Genomic DNA, 16,228 nt, shown 5'->3' with positions numbered 1-16,228 from the left:
CTGGAGCATAGCTCAGCTTATAACAAAGGAGTGAGTCAATGGGAAAACGACGATCGTTTAACGAGTGTTTGCTTACTGATAATTTTTCGCAGAATGTATCTCTCTCATTAAGCGAGGCACACCTGTACATTGTTATTCGTGTGTGCGTGGGGGGGGGATTTGCCTCTAACACTCGGCACATATGAGTTCCCTGAAGTGATTTCGCACCATTTCCACCCCTGCTTACACCACCTTTGCTAAGTTGGAGGTTGCTCATTTCATTTCCTGCTCTTGTTCAAGACCCTCCCTTTTTTCTTCTGCCTTTGACTGGCTGCCTATCTCTGTTCATATGCAGTTTGTCCTATCTTTATGTACATTGTAGTATATTAATAAATTATATTAATGAACCTTACAACCCATTCTCCATACCAGCCCTAATCTTTTTCAAACCCCACATATAACCACGGAAGCCACAACGATTGCCGGCATGGCATCACTGCCATCCACACCGCACTTCTCATTTCGACAGAGGCTTGAGCGGATCCTCCGTGTGCAGACGCTGCTCTGCTCGCTGGTACTTGTGCAGCTGCAGTAGCGTCTGCCAGTGCTGCATGTACACCCACATGAGCTTTCCATTGCGCTGTCCTGTGTGTGAGCAGTGTTCGTCGTTGGCAAAAATGTCAAGGAGCCCGTCGCGCACCGCCATGCGTTTCAGAAATGGCTCTGAGCCCGCGTGCTGCAGTATGTTGCGCTCCAGATCGAACCTGCTGTGCTGCGACACCTGCGGATCGCAGAAGATGGCCTGACGCTGCTCAAGGCTGTTTTCCAGCACCCGAAGTGACGACCGCACCCCGCCCAGCGCTTCCTCCTCCTGGGTCAGCACGGCATCGTGCAACGGTCCCACACTACGCAGTGACTCCAGCTTGCTTCGCTCGACCAGCAGCTCTGCACGCTGAGACTCCACTGCGCACTGATTACCCTGAAGCTCTTCGCGCTGTGACTTCATCGTGTGCAACGCAGATTGCAGTTCCTTATTCTCCGACTCCATTTTTAACTTCTTCTGCTGCAGCTCCTTGTACTGAAACTCCATTTTGCTCATTTTACCTTTCAGCTCCTTGCGCTGTGATTCCAGTAAGTGGTGCTTATTCTGTAGCTCCTTGGTAAGTGACTTCAGTGCATGCTGCTCGGCCTGCAGCTGCGACTTCTTGACGTCGAGATCACGTTGCTGTTGCTTCCTCTCTGCGTCAAGGGCATCGCGGTAGCCACTTGCGTGCTGCTTGATCATCTCCTCGCGGTACCGGATCCAGCCTGGTGTGAGCACCGATGCACAGTCACACGGGCGGTGTCATTCACAGAACACGAACTATCACATTTCCCAAATGCCGTCTTGATGTAAAACAAAATTCCACGTGCAAAGGTTTGTTGAACTCTCAATGAAGCTTAGTGAGAAGGTTAAGGTCAAGAAGTGTGTGTACAAGTATGTCTCGATTTACAAGCATTCTTTCTATGAGAATTATCTAAAACGAGCAATTTGAATTGAGACCCATTTGTTCACAAAACGAGCAAAATGTTCACCTAGCGAGTGGAGATTGATCGATCAAATGCGTCCCTTGGTAGCAGAGGGCGTACGACGGTCCAAGCTCTTGGTTTACCAGCTGTGCTGTGCCCGCGTGTTTCTTCGTCTGGGGGAGCGGGCCTCATGGTGGCGATGTAATAAGTGGGTGCGGGGTCGTGGGGGTTGGAGGGGGGGCCGCTAATTGCAGACGCTGAGGACAGGAGTCGCACTTCATCTCGCATACCTGCATCGTAGCTATGAACCCCAGCAACCCTGGTTCGATACGCAGCCACGGCTAACATCAGTCGCGAGTGATATTTTAACCGGCGGTCCTACATGGCCCCTGTTGCTCCCTCCACCCACTAATATTATCTACCCTTCAAACTACATCAATGCCAGGCACCTGCAAGCACTGTGGTTCTTCATGTGTGGTGAGTGTTACAATTGATGTTTTATTACTTTATTTAAAAAGATTATAGCTTGTATTTCTCACGTAAAAAAGCTGTTAAAGAGTGGCACATTTTGGGGCTGAATGTAGCTCAGCTCTTAACATGGGAGGAGTCGATGGGGAAAACGATAGTCGCTCGTTAAAGCGAGATGACACGCCTGTATAGTTGACCAAGCCTCTGTGAGCCCTGACTTCTGTGGCCGGCCACGCTTAAAAATAAGCGGTTACAGCCGGGCAAAGGGGGATCGCAGGTGGCGATTTTGAGCGATTGCTACTGTGAGTGGATTTCAGTGCCTTCCCTTACATATAGGTAATGGAGCCTTCCCATTCAGCTAGCCTTCTGTCCAGCTTCCATACATTTGATGAAAGATCATTCAGAGACAAACTGACCGGCTGTCTGTCCACTTCAATAGCCCTGGAAAGACGTGATCTAAAGCTTGGCCCATTACGGATACAGTTGATGGTCTTTTGCACTCATTGTACGGTTTGGTGTATACGCAGACTTGTCTCTCATTGGGTGCAGTTGAGGATGAAAGGGTGTTTAATTCAGGACAGGTGCCAGCTCAGAGCTCTGGCATCTGAGCCACTTGGCCATGTCTCCCAAACCTCATTTTGAAGGGGATAGTTGTCTCCATGGTCTGTCACAGGCACAAATGTTTTTTTATGATATAGTGATTATGAAAACCAATGTAAATAAATTAGAGGACATGATGAAGAACGCTGCAAAGTATGGCTCAAGATAAATACATGCAACATTGCTGAACAATGTATAATATCCATGAGAGGTATAAACATGGAAAAACATCACAGTATCTGGAGTAGATATGTTATATATGTAGTGTATTATTATTTGGTTCTTTCGGTTAAGTCACGTCTAAAGATAAAATAATAAATTAAATTAAATAATAGAATACGACGTTTCGATTGCAACACAAGCAATCATCATCAGGTATAATGAAATAACGACATAAAATCTAACCAGAAAACTATAGACAGACATATTAGCAGACAGATATCACCAAGATACATAGCGGGAGCAACACAGGAAACAGAGAGGGGTGATCGTCTCTGTGGGGTGGCCTTAAATAGACAGAGGGGGGGGGGGGCGGAGGCAGAGAGAAGGAAGGTGGGTTAGAGAAAAAATTTGCATATCAATGAGTGGTCAACAGACGTGGTGCTGCACGGCAAGTAAGCCTGAAAATCAGGAGGACACACAAATTAAATAACCTAGTAAATAACCTAGTGAAATACGTAATCAACCAGGCTACGCGTTAATTGTGTGTTGACCGACCCTCTGTGTTGTATTACATTACATTTCGATATTTTACTAGGTTATTTAATTTTAGTGTGTCCTCCTGATTTTCAGGCTTACTTGCCGTGCAGCACCACGTCTGTTGACCACTCATTGATATGCAATTTTTTTCTCTAACCCACCTTCCTTCTCTCTGCCTCCGCCCCCCCCCCCTCTGTCTATTTAAGGCCACCCCACAGAGACGATCACCCCTCTCTGTTTCCTGTGTTGCTCCCGCTATGTATCTTGGTGATATCTGTCTGCTAATATGTCTGTCTATAGTTTTCTGGTTAGATTTTATGTCGTTATTTCATTATACCTGATGATGATTGCTTGTGTTGCAATCGAAACGTCGTATTCTATTATTTAATTTAATTTATTATTTTATCTTTAGACGTGACTTAACCGAAAGAACCAAATAATAATTCCTGCAGTCACGAAAGTTCTAAAATTAAGATTGAATATGTAGTGTAGTAGAACGACACTACTGTGGCTCGGTATGGGGGCTTGTAGGTGGGTGTCACGGAGGTCGTGTCAGGCCGTGACACTCTGCCTGAACCCAACAGGACACGTGGCCGGATAAAGGGGGGCCAGGGGCCCCAGGGGGGTCAGGAGCCCCAGGGGGGTCATGTGGTTGTGGGCTCGGGCCTTCCCAAAGGATCGGGAAGGGGGGCATGGCCTGGGGCGGAGCCTGCCACGACAGAGTGGTTATAAGCGGGGTGTGGACGGATAGCTGGGCTGTTCTGCTGTGTCAAGTCTGGGATGAAGCCACCATCTACGATCCTCAGTCTCGGGCCCAGTAATGTAGTATCCCCGTGTGTTAGCTAAGTTAGGAACGGTGGTTACCACCCTATGCCGTTATCCTGTTAATGTTAAGAGTTACCCGTTGTGTTTAGATAATAGTGTTGCCTCCAAAATTCCAGTGTGCGCCTGAATTTAACCCACTACATATATGAAAAAGGACACTGTTAAATCAAATGGGAAAAAAACTTTAAACGTGTTCAAAGAAGCCACGAGAGGTCCATGCTTAAAAATAAACTGAATAATAGAAAGAGAAACACGCGAATTAGAGGACATACAAGTTGGAGACATTTTTACACGTAAGAGGCGTTCACGACTAATATCCATAACAAAGATTTGTTTTGTTCGGTTAGATTGCTTAAATATAAATGTGTCGGTAACCCGTCACTGCCCGACAGCCAATTAGCTGTGTCACGTAAACAAAACGTGCCAATTAGTTACTACTTCTGCACACCCGGTGTGTTGGAGAGTAAACCCCACAGCATTTACAATTTTAGTACTGTCACGTTTCGGCGGGCGATTAGGTGATTAGAGACATGTTGACTGTTAATAAAAGTAAGTGGGATAAGTGGGATTGGGTAATACACATTGCGAGAAGGGATGATGACTGGTGGTTGGTACTAATAATGGAGTGGCAGTCAAAGGGCGGAAGATGCCTGAGAAAATGACCACCGCAAGGATGGATAAAAATAAGTCAGGTTATATGCAGGAGTTTTATGGATTATTGCAGCACAAGACCGTGAGAGATGATGACAGCAGTAGATAGATCGCAACTGATGATGATAACTGTAATCACCCAATGCAAATGCGGGCTACACAGATAATAGAGGTTGTGTGTGTGTATGGTGAAGCATGGTGCTGGTGTAACTGACGGTATACGGCCAGGCCCAGGAATGGCAAGGACGTGAGCAGCACGTAGTTCCAGCGGCTGCCTCCGTTGCCGCCTTGATCCGGGCGAACATTTCCATGCCGTGCGTTGAGGTTGTTCATTATGGGTTCTTACAACGGAGGAGATATAGGATGAATCTGATTATCACATTGGGGGGAGGGTGGTACATCGTGGCTCTGACACAAAAAAAACAGTGCTCATGTGACGGGTGTGCGTATGTGTACGCGATGAATTGTGTGAGATCGCGGAGGGATTTGCGTAATAAAAAGTCAGAAATGTATTACCCGAGTAAAGCCCATTGAGCTATACAGCTTTGTTTCAACGGCCACGTGGTTGGCAGACCATAGCAGCAGCAAAAAGCATTCCCAATTACCAATTACACGTGCGTTAAACAAAAATTACAATGATCTTTAACACAACACACACTTACACTTGAAATGTTGTGATCTCTATAGGGTATTTTAACAGGCGTAACAGAGATGGCAAAACCTGAATTCATGAAGCATTACAAAAGCATGGTGAGAGGCGATCGTCATTGCTGTAATTAAACTGGGCAAACCTGACCGATGACCCTGAAGGTATGGGCCGATATGACTCCTGTGCACGACCTACGAACTCCTGGAACTTTCATCCTCCGGAGAATCAGCCCTCTTGTCGAGTCTATTTTTACGTATTTGTTACTACATACAGTCCTCGACTTGCAAACACCTGCATTTACGAAGCATCAGTATTTTCTTTTACATTGACTTAAAACGCGAACTTGCACTTACAAACTAAACCATGGAACTATTTTCTTCAGTGGAGCGATCCTACGTGAGATGTAATGACTCAGCCTCGTGCTGGGAGTGAGTGTGTATGCACGTGGTAGTGTAGCGGTTAGCGCACTGCGCTATGAACCCGGCGACCTGGGTTCGATTCCCGCTCACGGCCAACACCAATGACGATTCTCTGAACCGGTCATGGGCCTCCCCTAGGTCGACTCAGCCTCAAATGAGTACCTGGTGAGGTGTGTAAACATCGCCACTGGAGAGTCAAAGGCGGTCGGGCGTGGTGCTGGCCACCTACCCCCTCGTGTACCGTTGCGACCTTCATAGGTGCTGGCTAACAGCACTTGCCCCTACAGTCTGTTAAGGCTATATGGAGGGTCTTTGTCTTTGTATGTCAAAGTGAGTGAATGAAAGGGGTGTGGTAGCATGGCAGTGCGATGTGAGAGAATGTACGCTCGCCCCATCGACAAGAGGTGAGGAATGGTGGTAGTTGTTGCTTATGCCCCCACCAAAGATGAACATCAGTGGAGGGATGCAGACAAGACTGATAAGACGCCTTCTATAAACTCTCGTCCCAGGTGCTTGCTAAAGTGGTCCCTCGGGATAGAGTCATCCTCTTGGGTGACTTTAATGCCCAAATGGGCAATTACGCAGACACCAGGGTTGGAGTGATGGAAAGGCACGGGCCGGATCAGCTCTATAATAACGTTAGGAGGCTGCAAGACTTCTGTGCAGCCCATGGGCTTGTAGTTACCAACACGTTCCATCATCGGCACATCCACACATCATGGATGCACGCCGGGTCCAAGCAAGAACATCTGCTGGACTGTATAGTGATGGAACAGCGGATGACCTACCGTGGAGCTGATCTGCCCACTGACCATCGGCATGTCATTTGTAAGATGCGCCTGCTATTCATCCAGTCGGGTGGTATGTGTGCATCTAGGACCCCATTCAAACCCACAGAAGCCTGGGTTCAGCTAGCTGAGGATAGTTGCAATCAGGAATTTCAACATCGCTTGCAGCTGGGGATAACATTACCCCCCCCCCCCAGCTCCTCAAGATCAGGGGAATTGGGTGAGGTTCAGAACTGTGGCTCATGCAGCTGCAATGACTGCATGGGGTATGCAGTCCAAACATACTCAGAGACCCTGGCTGAAAGAGGTGTTCCAGCTGAGATAAAACGACAGGCCCACTCTCATCATCTGCAAAATCCAAAATCGGAGAATAAGGAGGCTTCCTACAGCCTTCGCCCAGAGGTTCGGAGAGGTAGCGGCATTCAAAGTCCAGTATATCCTGATGGAAGCGCTCGCCTTCCTCTTCCGTGTAAGCTCCCATGGTCTCCTTGAATTTATCAAGATGAGCATCAAGGATATGGACTTTGAGGGACATCCTACAGCCCATTGTGCGGTAGTTCTTCACCAAAGTCTCAACCAGCTCCACATAGTTTTCGACCTTGTGATTGCCCAGGAATCAACGAACCACTGCGACGAAGCTGTCCCAAGCCACTTTCTCCTTACTATTGTAGTGCTATTGTTAGGCGGTATGGATATTCAACATTGACCCTTACCTGCAGTAGTGGACATGTGTCAACAGGGGGTGGAAGACAGGCTAGGTGGGATGAGTCGGGCCATTGGACCAACGGGGACCCCAGACCCCAAGAGGGGGGGATGCCATCATATTCCAGGGGCTCCTAGAGAGTTCCAGAAGGAAGGTGTGGCTCGAGGCGGAGAGACTCAGGAACGAGTATAAAAGCCAAACCCCATAACGGGTCTGGCAGTCCTCGTCCACCTGAAGACCTGAAGACCTGAAGAGCCACTCTGAAGACCTGAAGAGAAGAGCCCAATGGGCAGAACCCGAACCACTGGCTAGGGTCGGGTTCAGAGCATAACCAGTCTAGGGTTTGCGCTATAACCAGAGTGAGGGCACATTAGTCTGGAGGGCCTACCTCCTTAGAGTACCGGGTGTAAGGGGCCATTACCCCTTTGTGTAATATACCTGTAGTTTTGCAATAAACATGTTGCCTCTAAGAATCATCTCTCCCTCATCTTGGACCCACTACATTTGGCGTCAGATGTGGCCATGGAAACAAGACGGAAAAAACGTACCAGGAGCCCGGATGAAGATGAAACGACTGCCACGGGGTCGGCAACCACAGCGGAGGGCAGCGAGGTGCTGCCGGCCGAGCCGCAGTCCGCCCGGCCACCCGCCGGCTCGTCACCATCGGGCAGTACGCTGCGATAGGCGCACTCCCGCTTCGCAGAGCTGCTACACGCAGCAGCCTCCATCCTCGGGCAAATCCACCGCGGGGAGCCTACGGTAGGGGAGGGGGGTGCGGCACAATGGACAACGGACGTCCCCGCCACAGACTTTATGATTCCCGCCTAGAATTTTGAATTTCCCACCACGCCTGGGAGAGCTTCCGCCAGAAGCCAGGTGCATCCTGGGACGCACGCAACTTCCAGTGTCAGCAAGGACCAATCAGAGAGCGCGGCGTCATCACCGGCGCGACGGGCTCAAGGGGCCGCCATCTTGGCCGTTGTCAATGACGAAGAAGTGTGAAGGCCCGGGGGACGTGTGCCGTCCAACCACCAACGCCTGCCCGTCCTGAAGGAGTTCTCCACTGCGAGATGGCTGGGTGGTCGGGAGCGGAGGCACTCCGAGCACTCCCGGCCGCACTGGACCACGATGCCCTCGCCGCCCCCATTACAATCCCGTAGGCGTACCGGTCCATGCTGCAGCAGATACTTCAACACATGGCAGTGATTTATGGACCACCATCGGACTCTCGACACCGCTTTGCTGCTCGGAGGAAGAGTGAATCCGAGACTCCCCTAGCCTTCCGTAGTGCGCTGCTGGCCCTTGCCAAGACAGCGTTTCCCCGCATGGACCTCGAGGGAATTGATGCGCTTGTGTTGGAGAAATTGCTGAGCCTGGCTCGAGAGATGCGTGTTGTCATACACGTTGTGGATGATGAAGACTTCTGCTCCTTGTGTGCCGCAAGATGCATTCAGGCACATCTGCTTCTCCAGAAGGAAACTAGTCTCGTGGCCTGCGCCGCACCGGCCGATGCCTGCAGCTCCGAGGAGGAGTCACAGCACAACCAAGCCTTCGCGTCGACTCCGGCAAGGGGTTGGAGAGCAGACGATCGCCGACATCAGCGGGACATCTAACAGCGGGGACGGATGTCTCCGCACTCGGACACACCGACCATCAAATGCTACAACTGCGGTCTACAGGGACACGTGCCGTGGGGCTGCCGAGCACCTCGACGCCGCATCCCTGGACCACAATCCTCGGCTCCGCGCTCACCCTCGGCTCCACAACGATCTCAGGCGAGTCGCGGCACCACACGCTCTCGGCCCCCCCTCTCACCTCGCACACTCCATCATGCGTGGCATGTTCGCCATGCGTCGGATGGTGGGGGCCGGATAATTTTAAAATCGATTGGGCGCTCGGACCAGGTCAATGGTCCGAGTTGGCCCATAGATTTGTTGCCGTGGCTACAGGGTCCTCTGTTATTGTTGGTTCCAGAGGGGATCGCTTTCCGAATGCTGATTGACACAGGGGCATCTGCAACCATCATTTCAGATCTCATTTATAATATCTTGCCTGAGAAATGTCGTTCCTTGTGGCCTGTTGACGTTCCATGTTTCGCCGCTAATGGAGGGTCGTTGGGCATAGTTGGCCAGATCAATGCTCAGCTTTGTATTGGTGATGTGAAATTGATGGTTCCCATTCTATTCTCCTCGTCCCTCGCCGTTCCGTGTCTACTGGGTACCGATTTCTTGGGCAAGATGCCTATTAAGATCTTGATTAACCAGGGTTGCATCGACCACCCCTCTGGCCGACGCATGACTTTCTTGCCTTCGCCCACCCAGTTGCGCACAGCCTGCGCTACCGTTCAAGCATTGGCGTCCCGAACGGTGCGCATTCCGCCGGGAGCACAGATGTTGGTTCCCCTTCGGCTTCGGAAACCTCTTGATTCGGGTGCGACAGCGGGGGGTGTTTTGTTGGGACCTTCGAACACTGCGGTCCAGGGTTTAAAGCTGGTCGGTACACAGACGCTCGATTCCGGTGATAGGGAGCCCTTCATTCAGGTTTTGAATGTGGGGTTGGGAACAACCGTCATTCCTCAGGGCACTGTGCTCGCCCACGTGGCACCAGCGCTCCTGGGGGATTCGGTTGTGGGTCACAAAGGAGATGTGCCTCGGTCGCAACCTCAGTCCGACCTCGATGAACGGTGGATAGAATCGCTTTGCTCGGCTAGTGGCAACCTGTCTGATTCCCAGAGGGGCAAATTGTGTGCATTACTACGAGAATTTTCAGACGTCTTCAGTAAAGGTAAATTTGACATTTCATGTACTAAATTGCTAAGCCACCACATTGACACAGGGGACGCCGCTCCCATCCGGCAGAACCCATTCCGCTTAAGGCCGGTCGAGAAGGAGCATGTCAGGTTGGCCGTCAATGACATGCTAGCCGCAGACATTATCTCCCCATCCACCAGCCCATGGGGGACCCCAATTGTTCTCGTCAAGAAGCATGACGGTAGCTTAAGATTTTGCGTGGATTTTCGTAAACTTAACAAAATCTCAGTGGCTGACATGTACCCACTTCCTCGCATGGACGAGTCGCTAGATGCCTTGGCAGGTGCGCGCTATTTCACGATGCTGGACCTCTTGTCAGGGTTTCGGCAATTGCCCGTTGACGAGGCGTCGAAACCTAAGACAGCTTTCCGTACACCACAAGGCCTCTTTGAATTCAACCGGCTGCCCATGGGTCTTCACTCGGCTCCAGCGACGTTCCAGCGACTGATGGAACTGGTCCTCGCTGGGCTCCAGTGGGATTCATGCCTGATTTATTTAGATGATGTTATCATCATCTTCAGCCGTACATTCGATGAGCATCTGCACCATTTGAGGGCCGTTTGTGTTAAGATGCGGGCTGTGAACCTGAAATTCAAACCACAAAAATGCCATCTCCTGCGGGATTGCGTTCGATATCTTGGTCATATTGTTAGCCTGTTAGGCATTTCCACTGACCCTGAAAAAACAAGTTGCGTCCGCTCATGGCCGACCCCCACTTCGGTAGGGAATGTACGAAGTTTTATTGGGTTTGTGTCCTACTATCGGCGTTTCCTGGCAGAGTTTGCATCCATTGCAAAGCCCTTCCATGCACTGACGGCAAAAGGGGCGAAATTCCATTGGAGGGAAGTGGAAGAGGCCACATTTAACTCCCTTCGCGATGCCCTGGTAAATGCCCCTCCCTTGCATTACCCGAATTTTTCTGTGCTGTTTGTCCTCGACACGGACGCCAGCAACACCGGCATGGGAGGGGTGTTGTCCCAGGTTGTCGACGGTGTCGAACGTGTTGTTGCCTATGGCAGCAGAGTGTTGTCCCCCAACGGAACAACGCTATTGCATCACCCATCGCGAGCTGTTGGCCATAGATTTTTTTGTTCAGCAGTACAGGCCATATCTATACGGTAGACATTTCACTGTGCGTTCGGACCATGCGGCACTTCAATACGCATTACGGGTTGACCAGCCATCCGGTCAACTCTCTCGCTGGCTCGAGGTCCTTCAGGACTACACGTTCACAGTCACCTACCGTAAAGGTGTCCGACATGCTAACTTGTGGCGATTGCCGACTGGTGGAAAGTGCACGTGCTTTCTCGGTTCGGAGCGTTGTAGGCAACCAGATGACAGCTCGCCTCCACCTCTCGCCGCTGCAGCCGATGCAGGGATCAGCCACCCTGCGTTATCCAACACGTCTGTCGCGCAAGATGCGCTACTAGGCCTGTATCTGGCTGATTGGGGGTGTCTCCAGGTGAAAGATGCTTCCCTTCTTAAGTTGTGCCATCGCGCCGGAGAGTCGCATGGGGTTCGAGGTCGTGGGGGTCCCGCTTCTTTCGCCATGCGCGACGGCCTCTTGATGAAATGGGACGGCTGCTCGTGAAAATACAAATTGGTGGTGCCCACTACCCTGTGGGGCAAGGCTGTGTGGGCTGCTCACAAGCGCCTCCTGCATTTAGGAGTGCACAAAACACTTGCCATGCTCCAGCTGGACTTCTTTTGGCCAGGCATGGCAAGGGACATAGCCGGCTTACTCCAAAGCTGCACCCAGTACACCTGCCGAAAACCTCCCGCAAGGCTGTTCTGCCCACCATTACAATCCATTCGGGTGTCTCGCATCAATGAATTTGTCGCGCTGGACATCCTGGGGCAATTTCCTGTCACTCCTCGGGGTAACAAATACCTGCTGGTTGGAGTGGAATATTTCACTCGATGGCCTATGGCCTGGCCACTCCCCAACCAGTCCACAGCAGCCATCACCGAGGCTTTTCTCCAGGGCTATGTCCTAGACAAGGGTGCTCCTGAACGGCTGCTGACCGACCAAAAAAATAATTTAATCTACCATGCTGCGGGACGTGTGCAACCTGCTGGGCATGCAAAAAATCCATACCTCGCTGTATCACCCACAAACGGACGGTATGGTCGAGCGCCTGCACAGAATGCTCACTTCTATGCTGAGCCATCAAGTTGTGCAAGTCAAAACTCGATTGGGCCCTGCAGGTTCCCAGGGTCCTAGCCACATATAGGATAGCACCTCACGCGGCAACTGGCTACTCACCATTCTACTTAATATATGGCAGAGAGGTCAACCCTTCTGTGGAGGTTCAGCTGCACATCAAACCGCGCCCCCCTAAATCTAAAATCGCGGATCACATTTGATTTAATGTTCAGAAGTTGGTCGACATGCGGGAGGCTGCCAAACAGAACTCAAAGTCACAGCAGCTGGCCAACGAACGACTGCGGGGCCTCCGGTGCCTTTGGCGACATCGCCAAAACTGCTCAAACCCTGAAGGTTGACATCATCCGAGTTGGCCGGCCACAGTGTGTTAAGTTTCAGTACAGTAAACGGTGCTGGTACGTCCACCCGTCGCGTCTCAAACCTTTCGTTGCACCACACACTTCACCTACGAGCGTGATGTGTCCGACGAGCCCGGTCGTGTGTCCATGGTGCCTAACCCTCAGCCCAGCCGTGTCATTGCACCTTCAGATGCTGCAGGAGTGACGTCACTACGGCTGTCCAAGCCAACCGCTCCGGATCACCCAGCCGGAGAGCCCCCAGGTTGCCCCAGTCCCTGCAGACCTGCCACCGCAAACCTCCGCCGTTTCATACGGACCAGCAAAGTGGACTCGCTCGAAAACTAAACGTTTTTCGTGAACTTACCCACATTCTCACGAACACCGCACCGCACAATTACCCTTGCATCTGGCTGGTCATCTTGTTCGGTGGTTGTTCTCGCCTTTGTCATGCCGACAGTCGGCCGCGTTGTTGTTGATTGTGTTATGCGGGTGTGGGTGTGCGTGCGACAGTATGTACATGTGTATAGTGTAAAATTTGTACAAGTGGGCTAGGGTATTTATGTGGGACCACTCGTTTTGTTCCTGCTCTCGTTTTTATTGAGGCACATGTAATTTAATGTTTTCATGGGTATGTTGACAGCCGGGACGGCTGGATGCTACAAGGGGGGGGGGGGGGGATGATGTAGTGCCATTGTTAGGCGGTATGGATATTCACCATTGACCCTTTCCTGCAGTAGTGGACGTGTCAACAGGGGTGGAAGACAGGCTAGGTGGGATGAGTCGGGCCATTGGGCCAACGGGGACCCCAGACCCCAAGAGAGGGCTGGGGGGATGCCGTCATATTCCAGGGGCCCCTAGAGAGTTCCAGAAGGAAGGTGTGGCTAGGGGCAGAGAGACTCAGAAGCGTGTATAAAAGCCGGACCCCTGAATGGGTCCGGCAGTCCTCGTCCACCTGAAGACCTGAAGAGCCACTCTGAAGACCTGAACAGAAGAGCCCAATGGGCAGAACCCGAACCCCTGGCTAGGGTCGGGTTCAGAGCATAACCTGTGTAGGGTTAGCGTGATAACCAGAGTGAGGGCACATTAGTCCCGAGGGGCTACCTCCTTAGAGTCGTTACCCCTTTGTTTTATGTACCTGTAGTTTTACAATAAACGTGTTGCCTCCAAGAACCATCTCTCCCCCGTCTTGGACCCACTAGACTAGTGAGCTTCTTGGGGAATTCATTGCACTCCAGGATCTTATTTATCTGTGGTCCGACAAAGACACCGGCTTTGATCTTTGCCTCAGACAGCTTAGAGAAGAAGTCTTGAAGGTACTTGAAGGCTGCCGACTCCTTATTTACAGCTCTGACAAATTGTTTCATAAGGCCCAATTTGATGTGCAGTGGTGGCATCAGCACCTTCCGGAGTTCCACCAGTGGCTCCCACTTGATGTTGTTCCTTCTTACAGAGAACATGGTCCGATGTGGCCAGTCCCGCCTGTGGTAGTGTGCCTTGGTGTCCCTGCAAACTTGGTAAAACCGACTTGGAGACCCATCAGGAATGCCACCATTTTGAAGTCTCCGATGATCTCCCAGCCGTTCTCATCATACATCAAGGCCTCCGGAAAGGTATTGATGCTGTTGTAATCCTCTTTGAGGTGCACCGAGTGAGCCAGGGGAAGAGATGGGTACTTGTTACCATTATGGAGCAGCACGGCTTTGAGGCTCTTGGATGAGCTGTCAATGAAAGGCGCCACTCATTCTGGTTACAGGCGATTCCGATTGCCTCGAACAGACTGGTCACATTGTGGCAGAAGCAGAGCCCATCTTGACGGGTGAAGCAGCTGCAAAAAGGTTGGTGATGCTTCCTCAGATCTGCGACTTGCACACTTTCATCCAAAAAGTTCCACTGCTTGAGCTTAGATGTCAAAAGCTCTGCATTGGACTTGGTGAGACCAAGATCTCTGATCAAGTTGTTGAGGTCCTTTTGGTTGGGGTAGTATGAGTTTCTCTCCTCAGCTCCACCTCTAACATTGTCATCTGGATCTACAACTCTTCCTCGCTCTCTGACTTGCTGCTCTCTTCTAAAGATGTCTGCTATCTCTTCGGAGGAGTGGGTACGGAGAGCTCAAGGCAGTGTGGCACCAGGGCGATGGATGAAGGAAGGTCCGGATACGTTATAGCAGGTGCATTCTTACCAGTCCGACGTTTGGAAGGGTCCACCATGCAGAAGTAGCAGTTGCTTGAGTGGTCAGTGGGTTCCCGACAAATTATTTGGATAGTGAACTTCATGGTTCTCTTTTCCCCTCTGTACCATCCTGCAAAAATACATTTATTTCACCCATGGCTAATGTGTAAGATATATGATATTTTTTTTTAAATAACATTGAAAATTGTAAAATATTAAAGATTTGAAAACTTTAACAATATATTTTTTTTTACAAATTTTATAACGTAAAATTCCGAGCAACAATTGTACATCTTATCTTCCAGAGTTTTTTTGCTTTGCTCATTGGTGAAATTAGGTGCCCAGGGTTTGTCTTGATCCCCGACAGGCATGCTGAAATATGCCTTGTAGGCCTCACACATCTTAGCAGATGCTTCCACAGGGTACGTTTTTTGCTCTTGTCTTGATAAATTGGCCGCAGACATAGCAAAATGCGTCTGCCGGATGCTTGCAGCCTCTTGATGCCATCTCAGAAAAATGCAGATATGTATCCACTTAGGCAGCTGGGTGAAAAATATATTTCTTAATAACCTTACATATATACACAGATGGGCTGCTACCCCTGCCACCCCCCCCCCCCCCCCCCAGCCACGATCTCCTCGGCCGCTGTGCAGTAATATGTACGGCCTATAGTGTGGTGGGGTGTCGAGGCCTAGTACCGTAAAGAGCCTCCGGCCTCGCCTAGATTGCCCATTCGGCTGAGGCTGGGTACTGGGGCCGTTACCCCCCCCCCCCCCGCGCTACAATAATACTGTCTAATCGCTATAATTTTATTATCTACCGACCCTATAATAGTAATTGCACACATTGGGGTGGGGGGGGGGAGTGAAGAGGACGTGAAACTTTGATGAATTTACCTCAGAGTCGCGTGTTAATGCGTGCGCATATTTTTAACGGGAATTAAAAATGGCGTCCACCCCGCAGCGAATGCGTCGCTACCCGTTACCAGGGGCAACCGCCGTGGAAAACCAAACGGACCAATCGTGTCTCGCAAATCCCTCACATTTCGTCCAATGAAACTGCGTATGGTCCAGCGACACACAGACAGACACACACACAGACAGACAGACAGATTTGCGATTTTATATATATAGATTTATATTACTGGAAAGTCCTAAAATGTTATAGAAGTTACTCCAAGTTTACTCAGCACTGAAGCTATCTGAAATGTTCTGGAAAATAGGTAAATTTCTAAATATCACTGTCCTGGTCTTAAAAGCAAAGTTTCTGTGGAAAAATAGCCATTTTCTGTACTTTTGAGGCATAAGCAATCAGGAATTAACACTTACTACCCAGGAAAAAAAATTGGAACACAGTGTAATTCATATTCTTTGTGTCTTTCGGTAAAGCCACGTAGATAGAAAAAATAATAAAAATGAAATTATCTGAACCCGTCCTGGGCCTCCTGAAGGTCA

General features: G+C 50.3%; 1 protein-coding gene across 1 annotated transcript in view; it reads right to left on the bottom strand.

The window, feature by feature from the left end:
- Positions 1-318: 318 nt before the first annotated feature.
- The window catches only part of CCDC127 (coiled-coil domain containing 127), a 29,365-nt gene continuing 13,455 nt past the window's right edge, over positions 319-16,228 (bottom strand). The window contains exons 2-3 of the mRNA XM_078616914.1: positions 4,947-5,072; positions 319-1,287 (exon numbers count right to left, since the gene is read on the bottom strand). Coding sequence (XP_078473040.1) covers positions 497-1,287; positions 4,947-5,064 — 909 coding nt within the window. The 5' untranslated portion in view covers positions 5,065-5,072 and the 3' untranslated portion in view covers positions 319-496. The remainder of the gene's footprint in view (positions 1,288-4,946; positions 5,073-16,228) is intronic.

The sequence above is a fragment of the Lampetra planeri genome, chromosome 52, assembly GCF_965212315.1.
Source record: "Lampetra planeri chromosome 52, kcLamPlan1.2.h2, whole genome shotgun sequence".
NCBI lineage: Eukaryota > Metazoa > Chordata > Hyperoartia > Petromyzontiformes > Petromyzontidae > Lampetra > Lampetra planeri.
This window is presented reverse-complemented; position numbering and strand designations above follow the sequence as displayed.